This window comes from Anolis carolinensis, chromosome 4 (genome assembly GCF_035594765.1).
Source record: "Anolis carolinensis isolate JA03-04 chromosome 4, rAnoCar3.1.pri, whole genome shotgun sequence".
Classification (NCBI taxonomy): domain Eukaryota; kingdom Metazoa; phylum Chordata; class Lepidosauria; order Squamata; family Dactyloidae; genus Anolis; species Anolis carolinensis.
In genome coordinates this window covers 226,093,813-226,104,657 of record NC_085844.1, presented here as the reverse complement: position 1 = coordinate 226,104,657, position 10,845 = coordinate 226,093,813, and the positions used below count along the sequence as shown (strand labels likewise).

Below are 10,845 nucleotides of genomic sequence, written 5' to 3'. Positions count from 1 at the left end.
CTTTCCTAGTTTCAACAGACCTCACAACCTCTGAGGATGCCTGCTATAGATGTGGGCAAAACGCTTCTGGAACATGGCCATACAGCCCGGAAAGCTCACAGCAACCCAGCTTCTTTCTTCCTCCCTTCTCACCAACACAGAACTTCCCAAGCTGAAACATCGGGAACCGGAAGTATAGCTTGTAGTCAACAGAGTCTGTGGCTCTATGGCTCCTTCGCCTTGGGAATTCCGCGCATGCTCAGTCGGACCGGTTGGCTTTGCCTCTCCGTGGGCGACGGTGGCTTAGCAACGCCAGTGGAGTGCTTCCGGGTCAGGTCACGGCCGGTTTCCCCTTCCCTTTTCTTTCTCTTCAGTCTCAGTCGCGCCGGAGTTGGGGTGAGTATGGCAGAGGCGGCTCTCATTTGGTTGTTGTTTTTAGATGAGTTGATTTCCTTCCTATCAGCCTTCATCAGTGTCCAGGTTTACATCAATCTGTAGGAGGCCTGGGCAAACTTGAGCCTTCCTTCCAGGTGTTTTGGACTTCAACTCCCACCATTCCTAACAGCCTCAAGCCCCTTCTTTTCCCCATCAACCGCTTAAGCGGGACCACATGGGCCATCTAGTCCAACCCCCTGAAATTCTTGATGCTCGTTCCTTTAATTTTCACAGCTCTTCCCTCAATAACTAATCCAGATTTGCATATGATAAATTCAGCATACTAATGAAACAGATACAGCGATTTTGAAAAAGTTACTGGGGAGCAACATTTTGAGGGGTAACACCAGTAAAGACTAACACAAAGGTTAAAGCTCTGAGGTCACCATAACTAATACTTGTTAGTGTTACATAGACGAAGGCAATGGTAAATCTCTCCTAGAGCCATCTGCCTTGACAACCTAATAATGAAACAACCCAGAATGAAATATATACATCATTGAAGTACTTATGAGTAGTTATGGCTCCAAGGAAGCTGCCTGCTGTAGTCAGAATGGAATTTTGTTTGCACAGAATAAATTGTGAATCACTCCAGGTGAGTAATATACTGTTATAACCAGAGCTATAATTACGTTTTACATTGCATAGGACATTGTTCTGTCTCAGAACCGGCTAAAGAAGCTCTTAAAACTGATTGTTATGGTCAGATTGAATCAGCTTGATATGAGGTATATGCTGCTCCTTTCAAATCTGCTCTATTCTTTGGTGACTCTGTTTTATCCATAGACAAGTGGATGTTTAACTGCTAAATAAAATACTCAAGTGTTGCTAGAGGGAGCTCACACTATTTCCGCTTGTTACCATTTGATCAAGCAATTTCTGGTGAGGGATTAATGAAATTAAAGGGGAAAGGAATCAGAAAATAGCAAGCAAGGAAACAGTCAGCCCTTTACAGACAGTGATAAACCTAGTTGCCCAACATAGATGTCTATTTGAGGACAAAAAATAAATGAAAATTCCTCATTTTTATTCCTTATGTAGGGAAGAGACACTGACAGATCCAATCAGAATCTGGCAGAAAATATTTTGTGTGCATTTTGCATAGGTACGTAAGAGCTGATTAACATTTATCACTTATCAAAAGGAACGGTGAGAACTGAGTAGACATTTTTTTTCTACTGCTTGTCAACAGAAGACTTATAGCCAGCTTAGTTAAAAAGATTAATGGATATCAACAAGTGTTGTCATGGTGAATGCTCTTGTCAGCTATGATGGGTCTGGAAAGTTGTAAAATAATGTAGCTGATATATTTAGTCCAGAAAAACAATATTTTCTGTTTTAGATCTCTCAAGAGATATCTGTAAGACCAGTTGGGTCCTTTCATCCCCCTTGCTGTCTTCCTCCCACATGTGTTAGTAGTGTTTTATTTTTCCCCTCTATCCTTGCAGATTTTTCCTTTAACCAATGTCAGGAGATGGTGATGGTGCCCTTAGAAGTCCCTCTGTGGGATCTTTATCAGGAATTGACATCCTGCCGGATGAATCAAAGTATGTTTGCACACTGTCTGCAGAGCTTATTGCCAAAGCACGGGAAGAGCTACAGGAAAAACCTGAATGGCGGCTTCGAGATGTTCAAGCCCTCAGAGACATGGTGTGCAAAGACTATCCTAACTTGGGAACCTGTCTAGATGATGCCTTCTTGCTCAGGTTCCTTAGAGCCAGAAAGTTTGACTATGATCGAGCCCTTCAGCTTCTTGTGAACTACCACAGTTGTAGGAGGAGTTGGCCGGAAGTTTTTACAAACTTGAAACCATCTGCTATAAAGCCAGTTTTAGACTCTGGTTTTGTCACTGTGCTTTCTCACTTAGATGATGAAGGGCGCCATGTTGTCTGCATTCGACCAGGTATGATTAACTGATTAACATGTTATCCTTCTACAGTATTTCTTGAAAGTATCTGCTCAAGTATCTGTAATAAACTGCTCATATGATTCTGATGTCTTGATCAGTATTACAAATTCTTTGTTGTATAATGGAATTTCCAATCAAATTTGATGGAGGTTTCATTGCAGAATATGATCTGAGAATACTGGTCAATAAAATCTCTTCCTCCTCCCCCCCTGCTTAAGATTTAACCTCTTTTCCACCCCCTTATTTTCTCACCATAAAAAAAACATTAGGCTATTTTTAAATAAAAGTTTTATCTGTTTATATTTAATGTTTTAAATAAATATCTGTTGTACATCATCATGGGCTCTCTGAAAGTTTGAGACATGATAAATGCAATAAATTGTTATAAACTTCAGCCTTCATCACCTTAAAGATATGTTTGGTATTTACTTCAGAAGTTCAAGCATAGGAATTTGAAAATATATACAGATGGCAGTGGATTTTTTTAATGAGAAAACTAATGTGAAGTACATCAATGATTAAAAAATGGTTAGCATCTATAAGGCATGTAGTCTGGGAATGTACTGTAGGATTTCTGTTCAGCTTTGTAATTTACCATCTCTGTCTTATAACCATAGATAGATGGACACCAAGTAACTACCCGATTACTGAAAACATTCGTGCCATATACTTAACCTTAGAAAAGCTCATACAGTCTGAGGAGACCCAGGTGAATGGAATTGTAATCCTTGCAGACTACAAAGGAGTCAGCTTATCTAAGGCGTCTCATTTTGGTCCCTTTATAGCCAAAAAAGTGATTGGAATTCTTCAGGTAAGATCTGAATTGCTAGAGGGTGAAAATATATGTGTAGTATTATTGATTGAATCTTCCTACTTGTTGTCTCTTAGTGGTCTAGGTCCTGTTTGTTTTCTCTAAAAGACATTTCTTTAGAGGAAGACTTTTCCGAATGCTAGCATAGTTTTGCAAAGGGAAGGGGAACATATATCTGTGCTCCTTGCTATATTTATAAAAATGATACCTCCCACTTACTTTCAAGCCTCAGAGTCGCATCATACAGGCATTCAGTGCTTCAACATGAACAGGTAGGATCTGAGAAGCATCAGGCAATATTTCCCCCAGAAAATGGGAAATACAACAGTTACAGAATCACAGAAATTTCTAGAGGACCCCCCTCCGCTCAGATCTCAGCAGTGATGTAATTGTTGTGCACCTAGTTTTGTCTTATCTGCTCACATTGAAGTGCATAATGCCTTTAGGAGGTGGTTCTGGTGCTTTACAGTTAGTTGGGAGGTGGTATATGGGTCAGTATAGCAAAAGGTCTGCATGCAGATGTTTTACACTGTGCTCAGGGGATGTTGAATTGAGGTCATAGTCTGACAAAAGAAAACCAGAGCCGAAAATTGAAATGACAGCAGCATGCTGGTTCCGATTTTGATACAGTAGACTAAACAGCCAGTAAATGTATAGCCAAGATTACTTTGTAGTGCCTGCAGCTGAAGTTCTGCTCATCATGATAATACTACTTCATTTGCTAATGGGTACAGACAGGTTATTCTTTTAGTACTCTGCTGACTTTCATTGAGCCTGTAGCTAGTATGAACCTCCTCCTGTTAGGCAGAGGTTTCAGCTGAAAAATTAATGATTTTGTGATAAAAGAGATACCCCCCCCCCCCCGGGGGGGAGGGGGGAGAAGAAAAAGAAAAAAGCAGATAATATCAGTTATGTGTTTGGAAATTGGGTATCTGTTGAGTTGGTGACTTTGCTAACAGTAAAATGGGAGCAGAAAACAATCTCAGAATTTTCTACAGAAAACCTTGAAGTAAAGAGGATATATGTATAGTACATCTGTATGGTAATATCACCAGAATGTTTTTACATAGAAGCAGTGCACACTTGAAATACACGGGACATACAATTTCCTAGTGGTTGATAGGCATTTTCTAGTGGTTGATTACCAATAGGTAATTGTAAACTAAACTGCATGTCCCATTTGTTTGGTAAGTTTGTATGTTACAACCACAATGCCAATGGCTTATGATGTGGGTGACGTAGCTTGTCAACTTATGGGCACTCATGAAATTCATAGGGTTTTCTTAGGTAAGGAATATTCAGAGATGGTTTTGTCAGTTCTTTTCTCTCAAATATAGTTTACAACACTTGACATTCATTGGTGGTCTCCTTTCCAAGTACTGACCAGAGCTGACTACTTAGCTTCCAATATCAGTACCTGTGCCCTTAGAGTATTTAGACTACAATTGAGGGACACACAAGACTCTAAACCAGTTTTTTTTCTTTTTTAAGGATGGTTTTCCTATTCGAATAAAAGCTGTCAATATCATAAATGAACCTCGCATATTCAAGGGCATTTTTGCTATCATAAAACCTTTCCTCAAGGAAAAAATAGCAAATCGGGTGAGTGATCTTCATATTACCTGGATCTGCTAAGGCTTAAAGTAAGGTAGGGCTCTTGCCTGTAAATCTGTGTTGGAAACAGTTTTTCTTTCAAACAGTGTTGTTTCCAGTATTATATGCTAATGCAGTGATTCCCAAAGTGGGCATTACCGCCCCCTGTTGGGTGCTGCAGCAATCTAGGGGAGCGGTGATGGCCACAGGTACATATATCTTTCTGTTTAATTTCTATTAAAAAATTTAAAAATTAGTTTCCAGGATGCTGAGTAATATTTTTTCTGGAAAAGGGGCGGTAGGCCAAATACATTTGGGAACCACTGCTAATGCATAGAATTATGGCTTCAAAAAAAGAGGGGGAGGAGTACCATTGGCCTGTGGGTTTTCCAGCCTTGCTCTGAATTCATTTGCTGCAGTGTTTCACTATCCCACTCCATCCACTGAATGTATAAAAACACCTAGAAGTGCTTCCTAAGCACAACATCACTTAAATGTTTGGATCCACCCTCTATCTCCAGCTGAAATGAACAACCACGGGGTGCAGATTTTTGTAAGAACTAGATGATGCACATGAATTTCAGACTTCCTTATTTCTGTGTACCTCTTCTCACCTTCAGCATACAATTCAGTTTTTCCTTTCCAAGAATGATGTACAATAATTAGGGTATTGTATATCCTCTGCCTTTCAGCATCCATTCACCAACCCTTTTTTGTCATCATTCTGGACCTTCATACTATTTTGGAAGTCCTGTTCCTATCTTTTCCTCGGAACTTTTGGATTTGTCAAGTCCTGAATTCCGCCCTTATTTCACCTTATTTATATATTTCATGATTCATAATATAATTATCAATTTATTATATGAATTATTTATTCATACAAATTGCTGATTTGTTTAGAAATAGGATATATAACAATTTTAATGTTCACAGGGACTGTTCAAATCACCCCTTTAAATGTGGTGGAGGTGATTGCAGGATTGGGAGCTCTTGTAACTCCTGAGGATCAGTCCTTGGAGACTAATGTTGCTCATGTCAACCATTGTCTGACGTTGAAACCAACACTGAGTGCATATTTCAGAAATACCATGATTAATGATGGGTGTGTGTACATCCTGTTTTGACTGAAGCACCAAAGGCTGTTCTTGTGTCCCATCAACTCCTGCCCCAGAAGCTGACAAGCAGCCTGGGACTACTGTTGTGCTGGAGAGCCAGCTTCCATCCAGAAAGGAAGGGAGGGCAGGAGGGATCCCCTGATGGCCCGTGTGCGGAACTGGCAGAGGAACAACAGCATTATTCCTCTGCTTCTCTCTTATCAACTGCATGGGGCATCTGAGGTAGTCAAACCGCCCAGTTGCCTCCGTCCCTGTTTCAAAATTCACAATAATGTAATTGCCATTGTAATGCTCTTATAGGTTTGGCGGCTGTGTGGGTGGAAGCTGGGCACAGCTGCATGCAGGGAAAATGAACACTCTGAGCTCACCATCTAGGGATCTCAGCTCATAAATCCCATTTCAGAGTTGAAATGTCTCTTCTTTTTCTCAGTTTTTTCTTCATGGGTCAGATCAGAGCTCACTCCATCGCAACCTTTCTCCAAGGATCCTTCCGGAAGAGTATGGAGGCATTGCAGGGAAGCTGGATATCTCTACCTGGAATGAGCTGCTGCTTGCCTCAGAAGATGATTTTCTGTATGACGTGTCTCACCTGGCTATTCCCAGTGACTATATGCCTCATGACCCATTAATGAGTGGGGAGATTGATGAGAAGCAATGTGATGACTCTTTGCGAAGCTTGAAAACACAACTCTATTCCTGCTATTAATGTAGCTGTAAAAGCTTCCGAAAGGTCACTCTACTGTCTGCAAAGGGATTATGAATTCTGCCTTGTTTCTTAAGCTGTAGCCAGATGTGGAGACAGCTGAGGCACTTTATATTGGAACCAAAGCATATTTTAAAAAGAAACTGTGGAGGAAGGGTGAGGCTCTGTGTCAATCTGGCAAGAGGGTACATTTGGAGCCAATGTCAGTGTTTTTGTCATTTGTTGGCCATTTGCAAAGGAGCCTCTCTGAAATGAATTGCTCCAAATGATTGGCTAATTTGGTAATATTGTTAAGGTTCGAAGCACAATTACTTGAAAGCAAGAAACACTAAAATTAAAGGAATGCATTTCCAAATAGATATTGTTAGGATCAAAAAGCTCAAAGTGAAAGTGGAAGAAATGGTTTACCGTTGAGGGAATATCTTGGGACTGGGCCAGGCTGTGCAATGAGAGTGTTTTGGTCTAGCAGTCCCATCAAGCAATAGACTATCCAATGTCAAGAGATTATGGGAGCTGCAGATGAAAAACAACTGAGGGGGTTACACTTGTCCTCCCCTTTCATATTGCCCCTCTTTCTGTGGAGAAAGGCACAAATGTAATATATAAGGCTAGTTAGTTATTTGATGCCAGTTAAGCTTCTAATCCGAGAGATACTTTTTGGACTGTCATCCTTTTATATTGGTTGCAATGCTTCCTTATACATTCCCTCCACATACAAACATAATAGATTTTTGTTTCTAATATGGTATCCCATATTACCTTTACTTGAATCTTGCAATTGGCAGATGCAATGGTTGTTACTATGACTGAATGGAAGCACATGCTCATTTTGCATAAAAGAAAGCATCAGGCAGTCTATGGCTGTATTTAATACCCATACTTGAACTTGTAAAATAGATAGGAAATTAATTGAAAGGAAAATAGATAATTTTGCATAATTGTTCAGCTGTCAGTTTGTACCCCTTTGTTAAATTTACATCTTGGTGGAAGGACAGAGAAATTGTAAATAGTTCTAGATATCTGTCCCATAAGAGAAAATATAATTGCTTAGATACCTTTATTTTTGGGAGATAGCATTTTTGGAATCTCTGCGCAAACCAAATGTAGACAGGGTGTTGTACAAGCACAATTTGCGATTTGTAAATGGCAATATTTTACATTCGTTGTGCAATATTTTGTTCATGTTGTTTTGGTCTTGGTAATCTTTCTATTTTGTTTCTGAAGTCCCATGCATCTTCCTTTATTGTTGGTTTAGTTTCAAGGTGTGTTCTATGTTCACAGTTGAATGTTCATCCCCACTTCATCCTCTCAAGTTACAGATGAAGCATTTGACCCCTTTCTTTCCATGCTTCCAGTGAAACTTTGGTGGGGATTGGAAAGGGTGAAACTTTGATGGGGATTGGAAACCTACACATGTTGTCTATTGTTCCAATGCCAATACTGGAACAAGTCAGCACTGAACAAAATGAGATTTTATATCACTTTTTAAACAGCTGGAGCTATTTGTAGAGGTTTTTAGCTTGGTGCCAACTATGACCAGAAACTGGTGCTTATTGTAAATATGAAATATTAAGGTCTTCAGAAGATGTACCGTTGTATTATCAGTGCCAAACTTGTATTATTATTTTTAATAACAACCACCTGCCTCTGTATTGCCAAACCTAAAGGACTGCTACATTGAAGTATAATACCCCTTTGAATAGGTGTTTTGTATGGTATTGTAACTATCCAGAAGGCCATGAATCCTATTTCTTAATTCCCACTACAGGTCTCCATTGTATTGGTTGAATGGAAACCGTATATATTTTCCATGCTTCATACACCTGCACTGCATAGTACTACATGGATATACTTAGGAAAAATAATTTACCCGAGAGATACTTGGTGGAATAAGACTTCTTAGAGGCGCATAAAATTGTAACGATTACAAGAATTGTAAGGATTGCAGTCCAAGGCTAGAATCATGCAAGGGGCATAATATTTAGTTACTCTGCAATGTATATGTTGGGGGGTATTCCACATGAAGGTATTTCGTACTTCCTTGCACAAGATCCCGTCCCAGCTGTGCAGCAACTGCTGGTATAGCTCCATCTTCCCCTTCCACATATATACACATTTACATAGGGGCTGCAGATGTGTGCTCAGCAGGTTCACTTGCCCACTGTCTTTCCAGGGTACACTAGTCATGCTGAATATATCCAGGAACCAGCTAGACATGGGCTGGCGTGATGGAACTGCACCCAAGAGCTTTTTCTCTGTTATGCAGCTGGGGAAGAAGTGGAGAAAAGAACATCTTCCACTCCCAAGCAATAGTGAACTGGTGGAAACTTAAGGTTTGCCAATGTATTTATTGAATCTTGGCCTAACACAACTGGAGGGGGGCACATTGCTTTCGTTTCCATCTGTGTATCATTTTCAGTTGAGAAAGATGTGTTTTAGAGCATACAGTTCCCAGTCTCTAGACATGGCTAATGGCAATTGTAGTCAGTAATCTGAAAAGCTACATGTTGCCTTAAACTGCCGTATATGCTTTGTAGTGAAGTAATATCTATATAGAATTTCATGGCTGTGATTGAAGTGTACTGTTTAAAATAGCCATTATGAATCATAGTTCTAAAAATTAGTGTACTGTTCTGTAATGAGGTTTCACTCGTCAGAAGTTCTAGAAATCAGGTTGGGGTTCTCTAGCCTACCTGAATAGTTGTAACAAGCTTTTCCCAGCTGCTTCCTGTATTTTGGAGACTGCTTTAGACACTTCTATTGAGCCATTTCTTTTGGGAATGAGAAAGCTTCAAATAGTACTGAATGGCAAAGGTTGTTCATGTGCAAAAGAGAAAAAAGTATGTTACATTTCATGCACTCTTAAATCTTCAATAGATGATCCACTGCAGATGCTCTCAGGTAGAAATATGTGGAATTTCTGATGAGTTGTATTCAACAAAAACAAACTTCTAAGTTGCTAGTTTTGAGATTTACATTTCTCACTTTTTTCCTCTTGTATTTTCCTATCATGGCTGGACTAATCATTTGTAAAGTCATAGAAATAGTTTCCAGTGGGCTCTTTTCTGCAGTACATACAATGTCCTCCCAGCGCTTCTGACAGAAGTCAGAGAAGTTTTAACTGACTTCAGTAGTATCTAATATACAAGTTACCCTTGGGAATATTCATTAGCTTAGACATGTTAGGATAAACTTATAAAACAAATGCTTAGGTGTTTTACAATTAAGGCACACTTATTTTAAAGGTGTACTGCAAGATTGAACATATCATATGCATCCTCTGGATCCTTGATTTAAAGATTCTTTGATAGTATTGAAATTTCTAAAAAAAAAAAAAAAAAAAACCATTCCAAGCACAGCAAGGGTATTGGAAGGAATACCAGGCCTTAAGCAAGAGACATTGATAACTAACCATAATTGTCAAATTGCCTTCTAAGTGTATTAACTTAGGAAATATAAACAAGAATACTATAAATAAAATACTTGAATTTATACTGTGGATTGGACTAGCAGCTAAAGCCGGATGTTTTTCCAGAGGTTGTTGAGGTCCTTTGTTTCTACTGGTCAGTCAGCTTTGGCATATTTCTCAGTAATTATTCCGTATAAATTTGGTTTCGTCTTTTGCAGTATGTAGAATTCAGATGTTTGGTTGAAGCAGACACCTTTTGAGAATTTATTTTTATATTGCACTTTATACAATTATTGTTCTCAGTGTAACTGTATGCATGTGTGGATATTAAACAATTCTACCGTGAAGCCGTTTCTGTCCAGTGGCTTCAAAGGAACATTTGGTGCTCCTTCATTTCATCAGCTTTACATTCCAAGAATGTGACCCTGCAAGGCGTGGGCAGAGGGCAAGTGGTTCACTTGCACAGTCAGTTTCAGCTGTTTTCTCCCCATGGCAGCAGGCACCTTCTGATGGCTGTTACATGTTCGTAGTTGCTGGAGAGCTGTAGCATTCCAGCTAGTTGTGGCCTTCTCACCCAGAGATTAAATGGTGAAGGAAGTGCGCTCCAGGTCTTGCAAGCTGCCTTTCAGCTAGTGGCCAGGGCATTTTGGTAGGAGGTATCAAATACCCCTTTCCTCAGTACTCTCATACAACACTAAGTTATGTAAGCAAACACATTTTTGATTTTGGCAAAAATGTAGCAATAAGCACAATATAAGATATCCAAAATTGTTAGCGCTATTCACTGTTGCTTTTAGAAAATGGTAAACATAGCACATTAAGGACTAGATGTAAACCCTTCCCAAGGAAATAATGGGGTTGGAGTGAGAGTAACAAAAAGAAATCATGGAG

At 39.5% G+C, this 10,845-nt stretch overlaps 1 protein-coding gene across 1 annotated transcript; it reads left to right on the top strand.

Moving 5' to 3' along the window:
* Positions 1 to 223: 223 nt before the first annotated feature.
* On the top strand, positions 224 to 10,330 carry ttpal (alpha tocopherol transfer protein like). The gene is made up of 5 exons (XM_003220633.4): positions 224 to 375; positions 1,863 to 2,317; positions 2,941 to 3,134; positions 4,626 to 4,736; positions 6,273 to 10,330. The coding sequence occupies exons 2-5, from the start codon at positions 1,879 to 1,881 to the stop codon at positions 6,546 to 6,548; spliced, it is 1,020 nt and encodes a 339-aa protein (XP_003220681.2). The 5' UTR covers positions 224 to 375; positions 1,863 to 1,878; the 3' UTR covers positions 6,549 to 10,330.
* Positions 10,331 to 10,845: the final 515 nt, after the last annotated feature.

Excerpts from the sequence above, each read along its gene's own strand:
- ttpal (XM_003220633.4), top strand. The coding sequence starts at position 1,879 with ATGTCAGGAGATGGTGATGGTGCCCTTAGAAGTCCCTCTGTGGGATCT. Across the intron at positions 2,318-2,940 it reads TGTTGTCTGCATTCGACCAG|ATAGATGGACACCAAGTAAC; the intron begins GTATGATTAACT and ends TTATAACCATAG. Across the intron at positions 3,135-4,625 it reads AAGTGATTGGAATTCTTCAG|GATGGTTTTCCTATTCGAAT; the intron begins GTAAGATCTGAA and ends TTCTTTTTTAAG.